The sequence below is a fragment of the Podarcis bocagei genome (assembly GCF_964188305.1).
Source record: "Podarcis bocagei genome assembly, chromosome: 2".
Taxonomy (NCBI): Eukaryota; Metazoa; Chordata; class Lepidosauria; order Squamata; family Lacertidae; genus Podarcis; species Podarcis bocagei.
Genome location: NC_138126.1, coordinates 67,474 through 89,716, shown reverse-complemented (window position 1 = coordinate 89,716; position 22,243 = coordinate 67,474). Strand labels below are relative to the sequence as shown.

General features: G+C 60.6%; 3 protein-coding genes across 4 annotated transcripts; 2 read left to right on the top strand and 1 right to left on the bottom strand.

Moving 5' to 3' along the window:
• Positions 1 to 497: 497 nt before the first annotated feature.
• PHF1 (PHD finger protein 1) lies at positions 498 to 6,107 on the bottom strand. 2 transcript variants are annotated; one of them, XM_081185327.1, is made up of 15 exons: positions 6,043 to 6,107; positions 5,171 to 5,428; positions 5,003 to 5,084; positions 4,482 to 4,577; positions 4,297 to 4,382; positions 4,045 to 4,193; positions 3,848 to 3,943; positions 3,690 to 3,758; positions 3,031 to 3,154; positions 2,727 to 2,794; positions 2,499 to 2,630; positions 2,179 to 2,392; positions 1,988 to 2,091; positions 1,835 to 1,894; positions 498 to 1,251 (listed from the first exon to the last, which is right to left on the bottom strand). In XM_081185327.1, exons 2-15 carry the CDS (start codon positions 5,411 to 5,413, stop codon positions 927 to 929), a joined length of 1,848 nt encoding a protein of 615 aa, XP_081041453.1. In that variant the 5' UTR covers positions 5,414 to 5,428; positions 6,043 to 6,107; the 3' UTR covers positions 498 to 926. The 2 variants fall into 2 exon arrangements, with proteins under 2 accessions (XP_081041453.1, XP_081041454.1); XM_081185328.1 differs by lacking the exon at positions 6,043 to 6,107 and adding an exon at positions 5,568 to 5,705.
• A 388-nt stretch (positions 6,108 to 6,495) lies between these two features.
• On the top strand, positions 6,496 to 19,120 carry KIFC1 (kinesin family member C1; the record flags this gene model as incomplete). The annotated part of the gene is made up of 19 exons (XM_081180645.1): positions 6,496 to 6,660; positions 7,047 to 7,140; positions 7,278 to 7,415; positions 7,585 to 7,699; positions 7,778 to 7,843; positions 8,892 to 8,933; positions 9,035 to 9,251; positions 9,342 to 9,540; positions 10,357 to 10,503; positions 10,583 to 10,714; positions 11,338 to 11,454; positions 11,890 to 12,063; positions 12,515 to 12,682; positions 13,835 to 13,973; positions 14,163 to 14,302; positions 14,633 to 14,706; positions 14,898 to 14,977; positions 17,980 to 18,179; positions 19,022 to 19,120. Exons 2-19 carry the CDS (start codon positions 7,123 to 7,125, stop codon positions 19,118 to 19,120), a joined length of 2,265 nt encoding a protein of 754 aa, XP_081036771.1. The 5' UTR covers positions 6,496 to 6,660; positions 7,047 to 7,122.
• A 743-nt stretch (positions 19,121 to 19,863) lies between these two features.
• On the top strand, positions 19,864 to 21,481 carry ZBTB9 (zinc finger and BTB domain containing 9; the record flags this gene model as incomplete). The annotated part of the gene is made up of 1 exon (XM_081184701.1): positions 19,864 to 21,481. One exon carries the CDS (start codon positions 19,864 to 19,866, stop codon positions 21,193 to 21,195), a length of 1,332 nt encoding a protein of 443 aa, XP_081040827.1. The 3' UTR covers positions 21,196 to 21,481.
• Between the last annotated feature and the right edge of the window lie 762 nt (positions 21,482 to 22,243).

The window sequence follows — 22,243 nt, the reverse complement described above, 5'->3', positions numbered from 1 at the left end:
GCCCCCCTGGGCTCTGCCTCCGAAAGGCAGCCCTTCCTCAAGCAGCAGAGTTAACCTGCGGAACTCCCTCCCACTGGAGCCAGTGATGGCGGGCACGCTCCGCCTCCCCGGTCGGCGGCAGCCAATTCTTCCGATCGCCAGTTGCTGGAAAACACAGGAGGAGCAATAGAAGCGTGGGCTGGCAGAGCTGGCAGGGACCCTGGGGGTCATCTAGCCCAACCCCCTGCAATGCCCCAGTGTGGGGCTCGAACCCGCAACCCTGAGATTCAGAGCCTCGTCCTCCTGATCCTGCCACCCCAGCAGTCCTGCCTGTGGGCTGCCTTTGGCCTGCCAAGGGAGCCTCCAGGCCAGCAGCAGTCTTATCTCGAGTGCTTGGGGTTTTTGGCCAGGAGGCTGGGCTGGACGGGCCTGATCCGGCAGGTGCTTCTGATGCTTTTAGGTGGGGTTTTTTTTGGGGGGTTGTCTTGGGCCCCAGGAAGCAGCTGCAGGCGGCAAAGTCTTGCCCAGAAGCTCTTTTATTCGGAAGTGCTTTGTACAACAGTCAGTCTAGCAGCAGCAGAGGCAGTACTACAGGCGCAAGGGGGGGGGGCTGTGTGTGTTTGGGGGGCAGCCGAGGGGGGCGCTCTCTCTCTCTCTCCCACTCAGGCCTCTTTAAATAATACCTTTAACCAACAAACAGTAAAAAAATAAGCAGGACTCAAACTCTTTTTGGGGTCCAAGACGATATGGGGGGTGGGGAGCAGTGGCAGCAGCAAATAGAATAAACTTGGGGGTCTCCTGCCCCCCCAAAAGCAAGAAACGGCACAGTCCACATTCCTCAAGCGGGTAGGGGGAGCCGCCCCACGGCCTGCCCCCCAGAATTGCACTTGTTGCTCTCTCCTTGGCCAGGCACATTGGGGGCCCCTCTGGGTCCCGCTTTGGGGCCCCTAAAACATGCTGCCCCCCTCCCACTCCACCAGGTACTGCACGGTGCCCTCGGTGGTGACGCGGCGAGCCAGGATGCGCACCGCCTCCCCCCGCGCCAGCCGCCCCATGGGTCCAAAGTAGCCCGAGCTGGTGGGGCCGCCGGGGGCCACGCAGAGGGCCGAGGGGGCCGGGGCAGCCGCCGGGGGCCGCTTGGGGGCCGGCGGCGCGGAGTGTCGGCGCAGGAGTGTCCGGGGGGCGGGGCCGTCATCCGCCGGAGATCGCTCTGGGCTGCCCCGCTCCGCAGGGGCGGCGTCACCGGGGTCGAGGGGGGCTCCGCTGCTGGTGCTGCAGAAGGAAAGGGGGGGTCACTTGCTGCAGCCAAAGTCACCCCGAACCTCAGCTTGACCCCGCTTGCCCTGGACGGCCAGCGCTACAACTTCCAGCGGCCCCCACAGTGCGGGAAGCAGGAACGAGAGTCCCGGATAGACGGGCGTCCAACCTCTGGGGAAGGAGAGGCACCCCCCCTCCTCCTGCCTCCCGTTGCCTCCGCACAACAACCCTGTGAGGTGGGCCAGAGGAATGATCGCTGACTCCTAGGCCGCCTGGTCCGCTGCATGGCTGAGCGGGTCTTCCAGGTCCTAACTGGAGGGGGGGGGCTCACAGGGGCCGCCCTGACCTGGCAGAGGTCGGTGTCTCAAAGGGGGCACCTTGTCTGACGGCAAGGGGGTGGGCCAGATGACCTTCCCTCCCCATCAGGGTCAAACAGCCATTCGTGAGGCCGCTCACCCCACAGGCTGGAGAGCGGCCTCTTGGGGGGTTTGGGCTGGCCGGGGGCTGTGCTGGACCAGGCTTCCCCAGTGAAGCCCCCCACTTCCATCCACGCCCCCCTGGGGAAAGTGGGGCGCTCCCCTCCCTCCCTCCCGCTCACCTCAAGGTCCCTGCAGTGTTGGCCGAGGGATGGAAGGAGGCAAACATCCGGATCGGGGCGCTGCAGGGTGGGGGAGAGAGAGGCAGGCCGTCAGCGTGGGGCGGGGAACGCCACCCCCACCCCCGCCGTGGGGCTGCCTTGCTTGCCCCTCACCTCTCCTGGCAGCGGGCGTCGGTGCGGCGGAAGTTGTAGGTGCTGGAAGTGCCGCCGTAGCCGCTGTAGCTCTGGTTAGCGCTGACTGGGTGCTGCACCGCCTCCTGGGGGCGGAGAGAGGGGAGGGGGCTCTTGAGAGGGACGCAGCAGGGCCCCCCCGGTCCCCCCGCCCTTCCTGGCCCCCGGCCTACCTGAGTGAGGGCCCTCTCCAGGCGCTCCCTCTCCCGGGTGCTCCGCTGCTGCTGCTCCTCCTCCTCCTCCTGCTGCGCCCACTGCCCCCCGCTGCCACTCGGGGCCGGCGGCTGCCCCTTGCGCCGGCGCTGTGGCTGCTGCCGCGGCGGCCCCCGCCGCCCGGCCCTCGGGCGCTCCGACCCCTTCCCACGCCTGCCCTGCCCTGAAAGGAAGCTGTAAGAGACCCTCCTTATCTGCACGGCACGGAGGGGGTGCCGGAGGAGCAAAGGCGGGGGGAGGCCCTGCCCCCTTTCCCACCCCCTCGGGACCCCCTGCTCACCTGCTGCCCGCGATGAAGGGGGTCCTGGGCGCGTCCCCACAGCCGTCGGCCCCCTGGGGGGCGGGTGGGGGGACGCGGCAGTGCAGCCCAAAGAGGCCCTTGCGCTTCTTGATCTCCTTCCCGGAGATGAACCTGCAGAGGAGGCGGCTGTGATGGGGCGGCTCTTGAACCCGGCACCCGCAGCCCCCCAGGGGTCCCACGGTCCATGCCAGGCCTGCACCCCCTCACCTGTCCTTGTGTCCCGTCAGGGCGTTCAGCAGCTGGCTGTAGCGCTCCCCCTTTGGGGTGTCCGAGAGCTGTGGGGAAAGGGGCAGCGTCAGACCCCCGCCACCCGCAGGCCAGGGTGCCCCACAGGGGGCGGATCCTGCCTCCTGGCCCACACTGCCAATCCCCAACATTAAAGGGATCCTAGACTTTTATCAGGTCCCATCCCCTGCAATTCAAGAATGTTTTGCCCCGCATGGGACTCGAACCCACAACCCTGAGATTCAGAGTCTCGCCCCCAGGATCCCTCCCCCCACCGGCCTCTCACCTCGCCCGGCAGGAGGCTGTCCCAGTTCTCGCTGGCGAAGGGGAGGATTTCGCGCTCAAAGTCAAAGTACTTCTTCTTGCAGCAGATGCTGAGGTGGTAGAGGATGAGGTGGGCCACGTCCACCCTGCGGGGGGGGGGGAGGCGGAAATCCCTCAGCGCAGCCAGCGCAGCCCCCCACCCTCCCGGCCCCCCACTCCCTCCCGGTGCCTCCTGGCCCTTGAGGTGGCGGCTTCCTTCGCTCTGGCGCCAAAACCTCCTTCCCCGTTCTGCTCTCTCTTTGCTTTCTAGATCAGCTGCTTAATTCTGACTGACTTATTCTAAGTTACCAAGCGTGTCCCAATTATCCCAAGCGGTGTATTTGGAAATCAAGTGATAAGCAGGAAGCTGTTAATTAAAGGGCCCAAGTGGATCAGGATACACTCAAGATGTGGGGTTGTGTTTTTTTAAGGACCCACCTTCCTTTGGCTCTCTTTAAACTGCTTTTATATGGAATCACAGTTGGCAGGGACCCCGAGGGTCATCCAGTCCAGCCCCCCAAGATGCAGGGACGTCCTGCCCAACGGGGGGCCCGATCCCGTGACCGAGTCTGGGCTGGGGCCAGGCCGCTGCATTGCTTTCTTGTGCTTATGCCCCACTGCCGCCCCAAAGCGCCCCCTCACCATCTCAGGGGGAGACGCCGGACGCTCTCTGGGCCTCCCGTGCAGACGCAGCACTCAAAGACGTAGAACCTGCCGGGTGGAGCCGGGGGGGGGTCAGTCACAAGATGCCCTCGCCCTCTGACCCCCACCCTCCCCCCCCACCCAGGGCTGCCCCTCACCTGTCCCCGTAGAGCAGCGGCTTGCTGAGGCACTGGGTGCAAGCCTCGTGGAACCACTGGGCGCAGCCGCGGCACTGCAGCATCTTCAGGTTCCACCTGAGGCAGAGGAAGAGAGGGGGCCGGTCAGCTGAGCGCCCCCCGCACACAGCCCTCCCTCCTCCCCGCAAGCCCCCCTCTTCCGCCCCTGCCAGACTCACTCTCCGGGGCCCCCACAGTAGCAGTAGCACTGCTGGCGGTTGGCGAGGTGCTCGGCGTCCCACTCCAGGGCCTTCAGCTGGTAGGGCAGGACCAGCTTCATGCCCATCATGGCCTTGGCGTAGGGCCCCTTCTTGAGAGCGCCGCCCCGCTGCAGAAGGAGGAAAGCCGTGGGGCAGAGTCAGTGCGCGGGGCTGGGACAGAGGACCTCTGGGGGTCCCTTCCAGCTGTGGGGCAGAGGAGACCACTCTTACCTTGGTGGCCACAGCAAAGACACACTGCCGGCACGTCCAGGCCCCATCGCTCAGCACCCGGGGCAGGTGGCATTCCTGGTGGTAGGCTGCGGGGGGGGGGGGGAAGGAGAGGAAGGAGGGTCATCAGTGGGGCAATGGGGGGGGGGCACCAGGGGCAGCTTGTGGGGCTCCTTTGGCGGACTTACCGTGGCTGCATTTCTCACACCGCACCAGCCGGTTGTCTGGGCTCACGGCCTCCGAGTGGCAGACGCAACAGGACTGCTCCTCCCCAGGCACAGCCGCTAGGAGAAAAGGCAGGGGGGGCGTGAGGGGCCAGTCCCCCCCCCAAGGGCAGCTGGGTTCCTGCCCCAAGAGCCTCAGAGGCAAGATAGACTGCCTCTGGAGTTGGAGGCTCCATTGGGAAATGAGAAGTGTCTTCTGGATGGGGCCAAAGGGGGTTCTCCTCTGATCCAGCCTCCCCTCCTCACCCTGGGCAGCCATGGAATGCCCCCCCCCCAAAGCGGCTTCCAGGAACCGGCCATTCAGAACCATCCTGGTTAGGAGCCGCTGATATCTCGCCAGTGGGAGGGAGTTCCACAGGTGAACTCTGCACTGGGGTCATCCCTACAGAACAAGACGGGGTGGGGAGCCAGGCCTGCAGGGGGTGGAGACTGTGGGGGACCCCAAAGAGGAGGCCCAGGGTGGCGGGGGGGCATCTCCCACTGACCTGGGTTGATGTCCTTCCAGAGCACAAGGAACTGGGAGTCGTCCTCAAACTGCACCAGGCACACCTGCCGGAGGGGGTCCACCTGCAGGGGGGGAGAGGGTGAGCAGAGACCCCCAGCCGGGGGGGGGCGGACCCCCCTGTCCCCCGAGGGGAGGGGCAGCCACTGACCTTCTTGATGGTGCCCAGGTAGAGGAGGCCGTCGGTCCAGCGCGCCAGGACATCCTGGCCCTCCCAGAAGCGGGGCCAGCCGGGCGGGGCTGCGCTGGGGCCCCCGGGCGCCGGCGGGGAGCAGGGCGAGGGGGGCGCCCCTCCGCTGCCGGCCGCCGGCCGCTTCCAGGGCCCCGAGGTCAGGCGGGCGCTCGTCCGGGTCAGCCGGGCCGAGGCGGGGGTGGCGGGAGGCTCACTCGCCATCACATTGCGCCCCACCTGCAGCGGGGGGGGGGAGAGACGGGGGTCAGGCTCCGCCCGCAGAGGACCCCCGGAGTCCTGCCCCCACCTGGGGGAGGGGCGGGGGCGCCCCCCTTGCCGGCTCCGCTCTGGGGGTCCCTCTCGCCTCGCCCCTTACCCGCGGGGGGCGGGGGTCCCTCCCCGGTGGGCCGGGGGTCTCAGGGGCGGCGGAGCGGGACCCTCTGCGGCTCCATCCTCCCGCGGAGCGCCAGTGACGCAGCAGCCGGAGCGGGGGGCCGCGAGGGGGGATGCCGAGGGCCGGGCGGCCGAGCCCCCCCCAGCGCCCCCACCCGGACCCGGCACGCCCCCGCCGGGCTGGGGGGGGCGAGCGGGGGAAAGACCGCCCCCCAGCTCCCAGTCGGGCCCGTGGCAGCGCCTGGGGGTCCCCCCATTGCCAGGACCCCCGGCCCCCTCCAAGGGGATCGCCCCGCTGCAGCGTCCCTGGAATGGAAGGGGGAGCTGGCCTGGGGCCCTGTGTGCCCCCACCTGCCTCAGGCCCCGAAGCCCCTTCGTGGGGGGGAGGGAAAAGGGGGCCAGGGTCACTCGGGGTCTTCTGGAGATTGGGGGTCCCTCCCCTCCAGGCCCCGCCCCACCTGCGCAGAGGGGCAGGCGGGTGTTCAACTGGGGAAGCTGCACCTGTTGCCAAGGCGCGCTCCGCCGGCCTCCCCTGGGGGGGCCCCTCCTGTTTGTTTGTGTCTCTCTCGCTCGACATTGATCTCTCTCCCCATAGATCTCCCTGGCCCCGCCCCTCCGGCGCAGGCCCCGCCCCCGCCCCCGCCCGCCCGCTTCCTGCGCGCCGCGGCCGTTGCCATGGAGGGGCGTGGCCGCCTGCGGCACGCGCGCGCGCGCACTCACGCTCGCCCTCCCGCCGACGCTCCTTCCGGCGGAGGCGGTCTCGGGCGCCTTCTTTCGCGGCGCGCGTGCGCAGTGCGTCCTCCGCTCGGGCCGTGCGCCAAGGAGGGACTTAGGGGCGGAGCCGGCGCGAGGTTATGCGGCGACGCGGCCCGGCCGTGGGCGTAAGACGAAGAGGGCGGGTCCGGCCCGCGCGACGGGCGGCGCGGATTGGTCTCCTCCTCTCGCCGCCTCGCCATTGGCTGCCGGGCGGCGCCGCGGAGGAGGACGGGAGCTGTCCGTTTGAATCGACGGCGGTTGGGTCGGAGAGGGAGAAGGACGGCGAGGAGGAGCCGGAGGGGCGTCGAGCGCGGCGCCGGTGAGGCCTCGGGGCGCGGGCGGCAGAGGGGCCCCTTCCTCGGGCGGGAGGGACCAGCCAAGCCCCAGCAGATCAGGGGGAGGCGGCCTGAGGCCCGCGGGCCGGATCCGGCCCCCTCGCCTTCTCCATCCGGCCCGCGGAGGGGCCGGCAATCGGCGCGCTTTGACATGCGCAGAATGTGTCCTTTCGCTGAGAAGGCATCTCTGGCTTCTTTGTGGGGCAGAGGAATTCGTTCTCCCCCCCCCCTCCCCGTGTAGTCCGGCCCCCCCAGGGTCTGCGGGACAGTGGACCGGCCCCCTGCGGAGCCTCCTGGCCCGAGGCAGCCTATCTCGAGGCCTTGGTGCTGGGGGCCATTTGGACTAGCTGGGCCTCCTTTGACCTTGCAAGCTCGGCTTCATTTCCTTGGCCTCCCACTGGCGGCTGAAGGTGTCTTGCCTCTCCCTGAAGGCCTTGCCTGGAGCTGATGGATGGTCCACCTCCCGTGAGTCACTTCCGGGGGTCTGGGGGCGCCTCTCTCTTGCCTGCCTCGGGCTTCGACACCCCCCTCCACCCTGCTTTTGAGATTCTTCATTAAATGAACTCAACGACCTTCTCTTTCTTTCTCTCTCCCCACCTCAGTTACCACTCAGGGAGCAGAAGATGAACTCTGAGGAAAAAAGTTTCCTGCTGCCGAAAGCCCCCTCCCGGCTCCCTGTGTCTGGGCTGCGCCTCAAGCGCCCGGCCAGCGATGAGAATGAGCCCCCCAAGGTGGACCGGGTGAGTTCCCAAGCCCCTCCCTTCTGCAGCATGGGGGGTGCGAATGGGGCATTGCCATTTCCAGCAGAGAGGGACGTTGAATAGGATCAGTGAGGGGGTCAGGGACCCCTGCAGGGCATCCAGCCTGGTCCTGGAGAATAACAAATGGCTGCCCTTTCCTTCCTCCCAGAAACGGGCTCGGGGTCCCCTGGACCCTACCAAGCGGGGAGGACCTGTGTCAGCAGCCCCCTCCGTTCCGAAGCCTCCGCCAGCGGCCCCTGGGCTCCGAGGCCACCGCCAGGCCGGTAAGCTCAGGTCGGGGGGGGCGGGGCAGAACCTGGGGAGCCCTTCTGGACTTTGCTGTAACACCGCTTTCTTGGCAGGGGGGCGTCGCCGGTCGAGCACTCGGACCCGGGGGACTGCGGGTGTGGCAGGGCCGTCCACCACAGGTAGGCAGCGGGCTGCAGAAGCGTCCCTGTCAAGGGTGCCATATTGTACCTGTATATCATACGTGTTATTTTTCAAAAATATTATAAATATTGTTGTATTGATTTCCATTACAGTGGTACCTTGCTTCTCAAACGGCTTAGTTGTTGAACAAATTGGCTCCTGAACGCCGGAAACCTGGAAGTAAGCTTTCCAGTTTGTGAACGTTTTTTAGAAGCTGAACATCCGACACAGCTTCCGAATGAGTGCAGGATGCTCCTGCAGCCAATCGGAAGCCGTCCCTTGGTTTGCGAATGGTTTCTGGAGTCTTGGAATCCTGGAACGGATGAAGTTTGAGAACCAAGCCACCACTGTATAAAAAACAATGGCATTGCATAGCTAACCTATGGAACTTCCTCTCACAGGAGGTAGTGATAGCTACTAACTTGGATGGCTTTACAAGAGGATTAAACAGATGCACGTCCAAGAGGGCAATCAGTGGCTACTAGCTGTGATGTCTGCTCTGCTTCTATGGTTGGAGGCAGAAATTCTTCTGGATACCTGTTGCTGGAAGCCACAAAGAGGGAGAGGGCTCTTGGACTTGAATCCTGCTCTCTGGTTTCCCACAGGAAACTGTTTGGCCACTGAGAACAGGATGCTGGGCTAGACAGGCCCCCTTGGGCCTGATCCAGTTATGTTCTCACAACACCAGGCAGCTATCTTTGCTGGACTCTTTTTGGCACCTGCTGAAGCCATTTTAGTTTTGGCAAGCTGATTCAGATGTGTAGAATGTGGGTTCCCCGTAATCCTGCATCTGGTGCCCCTTTAACTTGTGTGCATTCAGTGTAGGAAACAATATAAAAAGTTTGGAGAGGGGCTGGGAAAAATGCTCTGGCAATCCTGCCCACCATTAAATCCAGCATATTTCAGCTATACGTGATTTTGACTTTAGGCGCAACCCGTGGAAGGGAACCCCCACATGTTTGGAGATATTTCATGGAGCAATGGAGGGGAGACAGGGTCCCCTTGGGAATCCTTTCACTGCTTCATGTCTCGTTCCTTGTTTCCCAGCAGGAGCCTGTCGGACGGTGGCTGCGGCAGCCCCTAAGCCAGGTAAGGCCTAGAGAAGGGAGGGAGGTGCCCCCCCTGTGCCATCCTTGAGCCGCCACCGGGACCCTCACACTGTCCTCTCTCTGTCCCTCTCCCCTTGGCAGCCGCTGCTCCTGCCGCTGCTGGCGGGGGTGAGAAGAAGCGGGCCCCCTGGGACTTGAAGGGGCAAGTGAGCGACTTGCGGGCCAAAGTGGGGACCTACAAGGAGAAGGCCCAGGGGCTGGCCGGGGAGAATGAGGCCCTGAGGCATCAGCTGAACCAGCTGGAGGGGGAGCTGAAGCAGGCGAGGGCCCGCAACCAGCAGCTGGAGGGGCGGAACAGGTGAGCGAGCAGCAGCCTGAGAAGGGCATGGCGGACTCCTTCTGCTACTCCTGCTGCAGGATCTGACCTTGCCCTACCCTCTTTTTGCAGTGCCTTGGCCTTGGAGCTGCAGACCTGCCAAGCGCAGGCCACAGAGAGCCTGCAGAGGGTGGAGCAGCTGGTGAAGCAGGAGCAGCAGCTGCAGGAGACCGTCAAGAGCCAGAGCCAGACGATCCGGGAGCTGGAAACCGCTGGCCGCAAAGCCAGGGAGGCCAAGGAGGATTTGGCTGCCCAGCTGGAGGCCAGAGAGGTGAGGGGGGGCTGGGGACCCTTCCACCCACCCTTTAATGGTGCTTGGAATCCCAAGGTGAGGTGAGGAATCCTTGGGACTAGCCAACATCTGCTTGTGACGCCTGCATTCCAGCGGGTTGGACTAGATGTCCCGTAGGTACCCTTCTGATTCCACAATGCCAGAATCAAGATCACAGTTAAGGGTCCTCAGCCCCAGAAAAGAGAGCTAGATACCTAAAAAAATGTTTTTTAAAAAATTATTAAATATTTTCAAGATATAATATAATACAAACCAAACTAGTTTAAAAAAAGATAATAAGATGAGAGAAAGACATTGCAAACACTTTTGTAAATCAAGAATTTTTTAATAAAAGATAATAAGAAATACAGAAAAAAGCAATAAAAGGTGGGAAGATAAGGAGAAAAAGAAAGAAGATAAATAAAAATCACAACAGTAATGGGTAATAATCACAATAAAACACACAATTTTATGTGTCTAGCCCTCCTAATTATATCTTAATCTTCAATCCCCCCCCATACAGAGAAGTGTATCCCTCTCAGCTCTCGCGGGAAGCGCTTCCCCTCTCCTCAGCCTCACACCCTGTTTCTCACACAAGTCCCTTTTCTATCCATCGCAAGAGGGCCCTAGATATTTGTCTGGGGGAATTGCTAAGCTCTGCTGTGTCTGTTCCTGCAGGTGCTTTTCCTTTCCCAGCTGAGGAAGCCAGCATTTGCCGCCTCCTCCCTGAACTGTTGCCTGGCTGAGAGGGCGGGTGGGCGGCTCTGGGTTTGAGGTGGCCCGTCCCTCACTGGCCCTGGGGTTTCTCTGACGCAGGCGGAACTGCGCCTGGCGCAGGAGAGCCTGGCCCGGCGGGCGCAGGAGAATGAGGCGCTGGCGGCACGCAAGGTCCAGCTGGAGCAGAAGCTGCACGAGTCGGAGATGGAGCGGCGCTCCCTGCACAACGCCGTCCAGGAGCTGAAGGTGGGCCGGTGGTGGTGGGGGGCTGGCGCTGGGGGTCCCTTTGTGGGGCTGGGTGCTGACGACTCCCCGCTCCCTCCAGGGCAACATCCGTGTCTTCTGCCGCGTGCGCCCCCTGCTGAGCAGCGAGAAGGAGGCCCAGAAGCAGGGGATGAGCCACCTGCGCTTCCCGCCAGACGACAGCAAGAGCCTTGTCTTATCCAAGGCGGAGGAGGTCAGTCTGGGGGTGGGGGGACAAGGCGGTTGTCAAAGTCTTGGTGGCATCTTGGGCTGTCACAGTTGCCAGGGGACGTCAGAAAGTCTCAACCTGCCGCAAAGCCTGCCGAGAGCCAGTGTGGTGTAGTGGTTAAGATTCGTAATCTGGTGAACCGGGTTCGATTCCCCGCTCCTCCACCTGCAGCTGCTGGGTGACCTTGGGCCAGTCACACTTCTCTGAAGTCTCTCAGCCCCACTCACCTCACAGAGTGTTTGTTGTGGGGGAGGAAGGGAAAGGAGAATGTTAGCCACTTTGAGACTCCTGAAGGCGAGTGATAAAGCGGGATATCAAATCCAAACTCCTCCTCTTCTTCTTCTTCTTCAAATAAGCCAGTGTTGTTCCTGCAATGACCTTTTACAGCAGGGTGGTGCAGGAGCAGGAGAAACCCAAATGTTGATGGTCGGCCCAAGGCCAAGAGACCCAATGCCAGCTGATGGATGTGTGTGTGTGTGCGAGAGAGTCACCACTTAGTCGGTAGAGGCTCATAATCTCAGAGTTGTGGGTTCAAGTCTTGCTTGGGGGGTGGACTAGATGAGCCTTGTGGGTCCTTCCAACTCTGCAATTCTTTGATTCTCTGCCAGTCCCACGTTGGCCGGGAGCGAAAAGAGGACATTGTCTATGAGTTCAACTTTGACCAGGTCTTCCCTCCGTCCAGCTCCCAGGAGGAGGTCTTTGAGGAGATCTCTCTGCTTGTGCAGGTAAGGAAAAGCATTTTATTCTGTCAACCACCCTGAAGAGCACATAAATCAATCAAATAAATATATAGAATAAATACATTAAGGGGGGAAGCGGCCCAGTTCTTCTAGTTTGTTATTATGTTGAGTATGGTACAGTCGTATCTTGGCCCTCAAACGCCTTCGTACTCGTACACTTTGGCTCCTGAACGCTGAAGTGTTCCAATTCCCCAACATTCTTTGGCAGCCTTAGTTTTTGAACAGACTCGGTTCGACAACCAAGGTGCCACTGTATGATGATGATGATCATGGGGATGATTACCCGGCTGATTTGGCTGGTTTGTCCTGTGAGCTTGGCTGAAGGATGGTCTGGAAATTTCACATAGGGCGGCTCTCCCCCTCTGGGGGCAGGTGGGGTCTGGTGGACGCCAGCCTGACGGCTTCCCTTCCTCCCCGCAGTCGGCCTTGGACGGCTACCACGTCTGCATCTTTGCCTACGGGCAGACGGGGAGTGGCAAGACGTACACCATGGAGGGCCCCGACTGCCAGGACCCTTCCACGGCCGGCATGATCCCCCGCGCAGTGCAGCAGATCTTCAGGAAAGCCCGGGAGATGGAGGCCAAAGGCTGGAAGGTGGGGGCAGAGAGGGAAAGCGGATGCAGGTGTCCAAAGGGGGTGGAGACCCCCGCTGCATTCACTCGCCATGCTGCAATTGCCAGGGGGGTTTCACACTGGGCTTGGGAGCTCCCAGAGAGGGCGCTGGTGAGAGAGGTTCTCCCAAGCCCTCTGAGCACTCGGGGAGGGGGCTGCCTCTTTCACCCTCACCCGCCCCACAGGATGGTGAGACCGCCAGTGTTTTTCTGCAGGGCCTTCCGTTCAGCCTCACAAGATCCCCTGAACACCCGAGGGCTGGCCTGTCTGAACTCCTAGGCCTCACCTTTGGAAGCCTCCTCTGCAGGCCATCTTGGAATAGCCATGCCAGTTAGTCCCAGAGTCTGAGCTGGGAGCGATGTGCTGGCTGGGCACGCGCCACCCCAGCTGCCTTCCCTGGTATGATCCTGCCCCTCTGCCTGTCTCCTCCCAGTACCATTTCACTGCCAACTTCCTGGAGATCTACAATGAGTCTCTGCGGGACCTGCTGGTGTTGCGCCCTGAGCGGGGCTCTGAGCTGGAGATCCGGCGAGTGAGCCAGTGCACGGAGGAACTGCACGTTCCCAACCTCTGCTACGTCCCCGTTGCTTCGGAGCAAGAGGTACCGCGGTTGGGGGGGCAGCTGTCTGGGATTTTCCAGGGGGGTTCCAGCGGTGCAGGGGGTTGGGTAGATGACCCTTGGGGTCCCCTTCCAACACTACTATTCTTCCGCTCTCTGCACTGTGTCCGGCCACCAGCCTGCTTGCAAGGGGTGGAGGAGAGGCAGAAGCCAGAGAACCAGCCCCATTGTGACCCATTTTAGGGCCTTGGTCTGGGGACAAGGCAGCCAGAGTGTGTCTGCATCCAAAGCCTCTGAGGGGAGGAGCAGAGGGAGGAATCTGGGGTTGGGCTAGATGACCCTGGGGGCTCCCCTCCGACTGTGCCGTTCTCTGAGAGGCTTCTGCATGAAGGCCTGAGCCATCTTGCCTTTCTGGAGAGCTCAGATCACCTGGGTCTTGGCCCCTCGGCTCCTTATGGGGCTTCTGCCTGCCCTAGAGTTCCCAGAGGAAGAACTCCCCACCACGCTTCCCTTTCTATTTGCAGGCAATGGTAGAAACTCCAATATAGAAGCTAGGCACCAAGCGGCTCCTTAAACCAAGCTTAAACTCACCCAAATGGAGTGTCTCGTTGCCATTTTGGGGCCAGGCGTTCTAAAGTCTTATTTTTCAAATGATGGCCTGACTGACTGATTCTCAGTTTAACATCTGGCTAGTTCCGATGACCCCCTTGAGCTGGGATTGGGGCAGTCCACATATCTTGGCCTATTCCAACTTCTTTTTCTTAACGGTACATTCAGAATATAATAATATTCTTCACAACTGAGAGTGGGGCAGTGGGGGCGGGGGAGTGAAGTCAGGTGAGAACAATGAACTGACATTGTTCACTGCTTCTGCTCAGGCTGCTGAGAGAAACCGTTTTGGTTCCTGATACTCATTCTGATTGTGTAACGGATAGAATTCTATAGGACGAGGTCCTCGTGTGTGGAAACCGTCTCACTCCGAGGATTCCCAGGCTTGCCCCTCCAGGCGGTGATGTCCAACGCCATCGGGCGCCCGGGCATCTCAGTTTGGTCGCAAGTAGCCAATAGCCAGGGGGGGAATGTGCCCGGCTAGCCTCTTCACGCTGCTTGCCAGGGGCTGGCTAGGGCCAGAGGATCTCGGGGGTCCCTTCCGACTGCCATTCTCCGCTTCCTGCCCCCTGCTTGCCCCTTCAGGTGCTGAAGCTGCTCCAGAGGGCCAAAGCCAACCGCTCGGTGGCCAAGACCAATCTCAACGAGCGCTCGTCCCGCAGCCACAGCCTCTTCCAGCTGCGCATCGAGGGCCACAACCCCAACCGGGAGCTGCACACCTCCTGTGAGTGTAGCCGGCCCCACGATCCCCTGCCGAAACCCTTCGCCGGAGGCCTCTGTCCCTGCCCTGGCCCAGAGGCGCTCCCTTGCTCTCCCTCCTCTTCTAGGCCAGGCCCTCTGTGGGTCCCTGGTCCCCAGCACCCCCCCTTCTCCCTCCACCCTCACCCCTCCTTTGTCCCCCCCCCCCCCGCAGCCGTGCTGAGCTTGGTGGACCTTGCTGGCAGCGAGCGCCTGGACAGGTCCCTCTCCACCGGCGACCGCCTCAAGGAGACCCAGGCCATCAACAGCAGCCTCTCCAACCTGGGCCTGGTCATCACCGCCCTCAGCAACAAGGTAGGCAGGAGAGGGGGGTCGCGTGTGCCTCCGGGGGGGGGGGAGTCCTGGCCAGCCATGGGGCAGCCCTTTGCAGCCCCACAGCCCGCCTCCCGCAGTGCGCTGGTCTTCTGCGAGGGTGAGGATGTGGCGTCCAGCGCTGTCTCACGTGTGGGGTGCCCACCTATCAGGGCCTGTGTAGCTGTGATTCCTTCCAGCTCTACAATTCGATCAGGAATGGGACAGCCTCAGGATGCTGGCGGAACCGGCCTGCCCTAAGTGGGGAGGAGGGGCCCCACACATTTCCCCCTCCTGCACCCCTTCTTGTCCGCTTCCTTTGCCCCCTTGCAGGAGGCCCATGTGCCCTACCGGAACAGCAAGCTGACCTACCTCCTCCAGAACTCCTTAGGCGGCAATTCCAAGATGTGAGTCGGCAAGGAGGGAGTTGATGGCTCCCCCTCCCCTTTGAGGCCTGGTCTGCGCTGTCCTGCCAGGAACGCAGGGGGTTGGGCTAGATGACCCCTTTCAACCCAGAGGTCTCTGACAGGGGGGCCATGCACCCCCCTTGAGGCAGCCTCTGTTTCTCCTCACCCTCTCCTCTGGCCTTTCCCCCCAGGCTGATGTTTGTTAACATCTCGCCCTCGGAGGAGAACTTTGCCGAGTCCCTCAATTCCCTTCGCTTTGCCAGAAAGGTAAGTGGCTGCAGCATCCGGCTGGGGGGGGGGGGGCGGGGGTGTCCCTTTCTCTGGGCTGCTTGCAGAATCTCCTCTGCGGAAGGGGCATCCTGACCGCAGCTGGATGGAGGAGGTGGCGGCAGTTTCTGGCCCCCCAAATCTGCCCGGTCTTGCCTTGCAGGTGAATGACTGTGTCATTGGCACAGCGACACAGCGGAAGTGAGGGCGGCGGAGGCGGCTGGTCTTTCTGCATCTCGGATAGCGACTCCCATTCTTACTCTTTTGTCTTTTAAAGTCTTGATACTTTTTTTGTAATAAATGTTTATATTTCTGAATTTATATTATGAAATTTTCTTCTTCCACTGCTGAATTTGGCTTTTTCTGCTGTCTTCCTCCGGTGAGCTGCGTACACAGGTTCCACTTCAGGGCGTCTCCTCCCTCTCAAGCCTCCCTGCCCTTTCGTTGGCAGCAGTGCAGTGGCCTGTGTGGTGTAGTGGTTAAGAGCGGTAGTCACGTAATCTGGGGAACTGGGTTCGCGTCTCCGCTCCTCCACCTGCAGCTGCTGGGTGACCTTGGGCCAGTCACACTTCTCTGAAGTCTCTCAGCCCCACTCACCTCACAGAGTGTTTGTTGTGGGTGAGGAAGGGAAAGGGCCATTATCAGATCCCATAGACCGGGGCAGGCCGTAACGGGGAATTATTTCACGTAGCAGGCACCTGGTGACCTCTGAAGCCCATTCTGATTTCGTGGGCCAAGCTTCCACCCATCCTGTGTAAGTGCAGACAGCCACTAAGACATCATGGTATAAGCCACACCTGGGCAGTTCCGTGAAATCAATAACTAAGTCCCCCATGGGAGCTGTCCCTTGATGTTGAATTCCAGAAGGAGGTAAGGGTCCTGTTCTGGGATTATTTTTCTGGCAGAGGACACAACGCCTCGAGGCCTGAGAAGCTAACTGGTACACCTTGGATATATAGTAACAGCTCCCAAGATCTTTGCCCAGAGCATCGGGCCCCACGTGACAGGAGTCATGGTACCGACGCACAACTTGGGGGCCTAGGGACTCTGGCACCCATAGGTGGTTGTCAGGGGTAAGATACCATCCCTCATCAGTAGTTGCCAACTTCTCAGCTTCTGCCATTTGTCGCTCCTGTGTGGTGTATGGTGGTCTAAGGCTAGTATCCACAATCTTCTCTGGTATCAGGGATCCCAGGAAGGAAGCAGGTGCCTCTTGTCTAGCTGCTTGTTTAGCTGTTTTATCGGCTAGGCGATTGCCCCTGGCCGTATCACTTAGTCCAGTTCGATGTCCATAACAATGTATCACAGCCACTTGGCTGGGAGCCCATACTGCAGTTAAAAGATCCATAAGGGCTTGGGGGTGCTGCACCTGGCTCCCCTTTGACGTGAGCATGCCATGTTCCTTCCAAAGTGCTCCGTGGGCATGCAGGGTAAGGAAAGCATATTTTGAGTCAGTATATATATTAATGTCTATGCCTTCAGCCAACTATAGTGCACGGGTTAGAGCAACTATTTCAGCAAGCTGAGCGGATGAAGAAGAGGGAAGTGGGGAGGCTTCAATGATTTCCCCTTCCAGGGCTACTACAGCGTACCCCGCTTTTCGCTGGCCTCCCTCCAGAAAGCTGCTACCATCCACAAACCAGGAAGGCCAGGCAGGATTTGGCATGTCCTTCAAATCAGGTCTACTAGAATAAACTTCATCCATCACTTGTAAACAATCAGCTCAGCAATTGTCACCTCTGGGCACTTCCTGGAGTCCCTTTTCCAAGGGCAAAATAGCGTTGGAATAGAGGAAAATGGCAAAGGAGTTGATTTTATGATTTTTTAAAGCTAGGTAACTTACCTAAGCTGTCAAGTTGAAAGAATACATTCAGGCATAATATTTGTAACATTTAACAACTTTAAAGATGTGCCCCCCCATAATTTCCATAAGAATATGTCCAGCCAATATGTCCATCCTATGTCAATAACAAATTGTTGCTGTTTTTTGCTTGAATATATGGTATATGGACCTAAGAGGTATCTAAAGCCATTTGCACATAACATTTGCCGCAACCCTGTAATAGGAATTTTATGCTCTTAAATATATGATAATGTTCATAAGTGTACCAACCAAGCACATATATAGATCAGCACAGGAAGTCCAACCTGGAACCTTTTTGATTCCTAAACTGAACAAATGTTTTCTCTGCAAGGTCAAACTGGAAAAGCCTTCCCATTGTCTTTTCCTTCACAAATCCTGTCTTAAGGGTATGCCTCATGTTTGAATAGGGTGCGAGCCTGTGACCTGGCCCAGGAACTAAGTATTTATCATTAAAAAAGACTGGCCAGGCTCCCCAGGAAATCCAATCAAGTAACCTGCCAGCCAGGAGATAAACAAAAAAGGAGAAAAACAATATTAAAATTTCTATTTTGGACCGCCTTTTCTGTGATGTAGGTGTGATGTTTCTGGGGGTGGGCTTGATCTACAGGGTGGGAATTTCAAAAGTCTTTATAAGGCCTTGCACACCATCTTTCTGGGTCCTTCCTCTCTCCTGCAAGTGAGGGGAGCGCCCTGTTGCAACAGTTCAATAAAGGCCAAGCCTACAGGCTGCTGTTTTGCTCCAAGTGATCCTGGTTGGTGTCTTTGTTTTGTCCAAGGGAGCCCTCGGATTTTTCCGGTAACAGTTTGGCGACCATGCTCAGGGACACTTGGTTCTCCTGCGAAGGTGAGGCGTCAGCCACGACTGGACCAAATGGTCAGGGGTCCCTTGACAAAGCTTGCAAGAGATTTTCTTTTGCGTTTTCCTTTTGCTTTCAAATCGCCCCTGTGATGTTTGGATGAGGGGGGTCTATAGACAACAACTACTAGTACAGAGTCCTCAGAGTCCTCGCCTCCTTTGACTCGCTCCGGGAGCCCCTGCCCCCCCCCCCCCGCAGCCAGCCTCCTTCGCTCTCGCTGAGGACTAGAAAGCTGCGCAGGCGACCAGGAAGGGCCGCCGCCTCCTGCCCGCCCCTCCCACCCAGGAGACGCGTCCAATGGGAAGGCGCAGCGCTTCTCCCGGTCCCGCCCCTGCGCTGCTGGTTTGCGAACTCATCAAAGCAGCTCCCGCCTAAGTCGAAGAGCGCAGCCAATCAGAGTCCAGATCCGCATCCGGGTCCTGTTCTTCCGGCTGACGGGAGAGGCGGGCCGACAGTACAAGGGGCGGGACTCGACCACCTCCCCGGTTGGCTAAACTGCCTGAGGGAGGCGGGGCGTCCGAGCCGGGCGCCAATCCGAGCCAGCGCCCTCGCAGCTTCCGATTGGGCGCGGAGGAGGCCCGAGGGCGGGGCGCCTCTCGCTCCGGCTCAGCCGCTTCCGTCGGGCGGAAGGAAGGAAGGAAGGAAGGCGGAAGGAAGGGAAGGCGGCGGCGGCGGCGGCGGGCGAGGTGAGGTGAGGCGGCGGCGGCGGGGAGGCGGCGGGGGGAGGAGCCTCGGGAGCCTCTGGCCCCGCCCCTTGGCGCGCCGCGTCGTCCTCCCAGGGGGAGGGGCCGGAGCGAGGGCGCCCCTGAGCACGCGCAGAGTGCCGGCCGCTGAGCCCAGGGCCAATCAGTAAAGAGAAGGGAGGACTGGAGGGAGGACTATAGGGGGGGGGGTGCGCAGATATGAGCTCGCATAATTGGCTCCCGAGTCGCCCGCTGGCTGAAGGTCTGTGCGCTGCCCAATCTCACGGTAACAGTGAATAGTGGAAATGCAAAGAAAGAAGGGGGGGGAAGCATATAGGCACATGAAGTGGCAGAGATGCCCCTTGAAAGATGGGGCGAGAAGAGAGAAGCCAAGAGAGCCCCCAAGGCGCCTCCGTCTCTGAGAGGCAGGGCGCTTTTATGATTCATATTATTACGGTGGAACCTCGGTTGTGGAACGCCTCCATTGTCGTGCGTACACTCCTGAATTAAAATAAATACATTCAGATCTCCGGGTGTTTCACATAATAATATACAAGATGAAAACAAGTCAATAAGTAAACAGCAAAAGAAGACCCCTCCCCTTATTCTATTCTGGACTCTCCTCCTGCCCCGTCCTGCTTCAGTGGCTGGAGAGATCCTGGAGCTTCACCGGAGGCCAGGCAGCAGCGGCAGCTGAGGAGCGTAGAAATGTCGGGTCAGAAGGGACCCTGAAGGTTATCTAGGGGGCTGGACAAGATTTTATTACTTATGTGCCTCCCATCTGACATGGTTGCCCCAGCCACTCTGGGCGGCTTGCAGTAAAATATTTTAAAAGGTGACCCTCGAGGTCCCCACCAATTCCTCTCTCTGTGTAAATTATTGAATGTGCCTACATGCCATTTTTTGTTTATTGAAAGCTCAAAGCAGCTTACTTTAACAGAAATAAACAAATCACATTGTTGCAAATCACAGAACACAATTAGGAGCACTGTGAAATATCAGCAACAGTGCTGTAAAACAGACAAATGAACCCACAAATCAGCACTAGAAAATGAACAGACTCAAGGAGGCTCCAAAATTTGTCCAGCCAGAAGCCTCCGAAAGAGAAATATGATTTCTGTCAAACAGGGAACTCCTGGCCAAACTTGTGGCTGCCCGTGGCCACCTACAGAAGGCAGTGTTCCCAAAGGGGGGCATCACAATGTTGTTTTATGGTTTTTTATCCCAACACCTTGTACCATCAGGAATCCCTGGTGGTCGGCTGCCCAGGCTTCTGAGACAAGGCAGCAGCAGAGGAGACAGAAAGGTTTGGAAAGGAACCCAGCCCCCTGCAATACAGTTCATAAAGCAAGCCTCTTGTGGGGGTTGGGCTAGATGACCCTTGGGCTCCCTTCCCCCCGGCAGGCGGCTGCCTGGCCTGCGGAGCCCCCTGTGCCCTCTCCTCCCCCCTTGGCCCCTCACCCTCTCCCTCCTCCTTGCAGCGGCCATGGAGCCCGAGACGCGCAGCGTGCAGATTGAGTTCCCTCACTACGCCGCCGTCCTGCTGGAGTCGCTCAACAAGCACCGGCTGGAGGGCAAGTTCTGCGACATCGCCATCCATGTCCAGGGCCGCGTCTTCCAGGCGCACAAGAGCGTCCTGGCCGCCTCCTCGCCCTACTTCCACGACAAGCTGCTCCTGCACGACACCAACTGCATCGTGCTGCCCGGCGTCATCGAGCCGGACGCCTTCGAGAACCTCCTGCAGCTCATCTACTCGGGGCGCCTCAAGCTGCTCCTGGAGGCCCTGCCCAGCCACCTCCTGGTGGCCAGCGGGCTCCAGATGTGGCAGGTGGTGGACCAGTGCTCAGGCATCCTCAAGGAGCTGGAGGGCGGCGCCTGCCGGCCTTGGTCCAGCCGCGCCAGCGAGAGCCAGTCGCCCAGCAGCAGCAACTACTTTGGCTCCAGGGACGAGGCTGAAGCCGAGGCTCCTGGGCGGCGGCGGCGCACCTGCCCCGACGGCGAGGTCCTGAAGATCCGCGTGCCTCCTGACGAGGAGGAGGACGAGGAGGAGGAGGATGAGGAGCACCAGGCGCAGATCTGCAGCGGCTCCACCGACGGGCCGGCCAAGGCCGAGGAGAGCCGAGTCAAGGAGCCGTCCTTTGCCTCGGCACACGAGGCCCCCAAGGTCTTCTACATCAAGCAGGAGCGCTTTGACGCTGAGGAGGCAGCCGCCTCGGCCTCGGTGCTGGGCGGGGCCGGCAGCAGCTCGTGCCTGTCGGAGGCTGGCTTCTTCAAGTCTCTGGGCAGGCCGCTGGCCGTGTCGGGGCTGTGCCCGGCCGAGATCCAGGAGAGCGGCGAGGTCAGCTACCTGCTCCCTGGCGCCCCGGCGGCATCCTCGTCCAGCGGCCCTGGCGGCGGCTTCTCGGCAAAGGCGGACTCGGTGGCCTTCCCCGAGAGTTCGTGGAAGCCCGTGGACCTCCATGGCAACGAGATCCTGGCGCACGCCGTGCACGGGCAGGTGGTTCACGCGCCCGTCAAGCTGATGTCTGCGCCCGACGGCAAGAAGTTTGGCTGCCTTTGCGGGAAGCGCTTTGCGGTCAAGCCCAAGCGGGACCGACACATCATGCTGACCTTCAGCCTGCGCCCCTTTGGCTGCTCCGTCTGCAACAAGAAGTTCAAGCTGAAGCACCACCTGACGGAGCACATGAAGACGCACGACGGCAACCTGTACGCCTGCGAGGACTGCGGGCGCAAGTTCCGCGTCCAGAGCTGCTTCCTCAAGCACAAGGAGATCTGCAAGGGGCAGGGGTGGGCCACCGCCTGCTGGACCTACAAGTAGAAGCAGGGGGGAGAGGCCCACCCAGAGATGGATGGAGGGATGGGAATCCCTGTGGACCCTCTTGGGGGCACAGAGGCGGGTTTGGGGGTCAGGGGGCCAGAGTACGTGTGGTGGGCAGGGCACCTCACCCTGCGCTGGGGGGCGATGGCATAGACACGCCCAAAGACCCCCCTTCGCCAGCCCCGCCACTTTGGGGATCAGGCTGGCGTGAAAGGCAGGGAGCGAAGGGTTAAGCCCCAGGTGATGGGGAGGGGGGGCTCCGTCAAGAGGGCTCTCCCCTTCCTGGACAGTCCCCCCTTCCCAGGCATGTAAGCTGTGGGGCCTCGTACAGGCCTGCTCTTCCTGCCCCACCTTCTTGGGGGGGGAGTCCCTGCTGCCCCCAGGTGGCGTCTGCGCACCCCCCCCCCACTTCTCTGCCTCTGTCTGGACACCATTTAAAATCCAATTCAATGCACAATTTTGAAATCGACATTAAAATCCCACCATTCACACAAACTGGCTGCTGGATGAGGACGTGGAAAGCTGCTCTCGTTCAGCCCCTCCAACGGCTCCAGGGGGGAGATGGGGGGCCGAGAGAGGCCTCCCCGGCTGCTGCCCTCCCTGGTCTTCCGGTGGACTGGCTCTGGACATGGAGGCTCCATTGTGGCCTTGCCCTGCTCTTCCTCTTCCTCCCTCACATCCATTTTGGTTGTTGGCCTGCACACGGCCCTGTGCCCCCCGCCTCGCTGTGCCCCAAAGCGCGTCTGTCGCAGATTCCTGGGGCCCCTGGCGGCAACCCTCCCCGCTGTTCTGCCCTCCTATGATTTCCCCGCGTAAGAATGAGCTGCCTAGCCTTTCTGGAAGCTGCTTCTGAGAGGACCTGGGCAGGAGTGGTTTGGCTGGGGAAGGGCTTGGAGGGAAGAGGAGCCCCTCGGGTTCCTCCTGGCCCTCCTGCTGCCGGCCCAGGGGTCTGGCCCTTGGGGCTGCAGGGAGGGCAGCAGGCAGCCAGGGGGTCTCCAGCGCCCTTTTCCCAGAAGAGCCGGCAGGCTGCAGGTGCCCCACATGCCCC

Excerpts from the sequence above, each read along its gene's own strand:
- PHF1 (XM_081185327.1), bottom strand. The coding sequence starts at position 5,413 with ATGGCGAGTGAGCCTCCCGCCACCCCCGCCTCGGCCCGGCTGACCCGG. Across the intron at positions 5,085-5,170 it reads ACCTGGGCACCATCAAGAAG|GTGGACCCCCTCCGGCAGGT; the intron begins GTCAGTGGCTGC and ends CCCCCCCTGCAG. Across the intron at positions 2,092-2,178 it reads TGGAGAGGGCCCTCACTCAG|GAGGCGGTGCAGCACCCAGT; the intron begins GTAGGCCGGGGG and ends CTCCGCCCCCAG.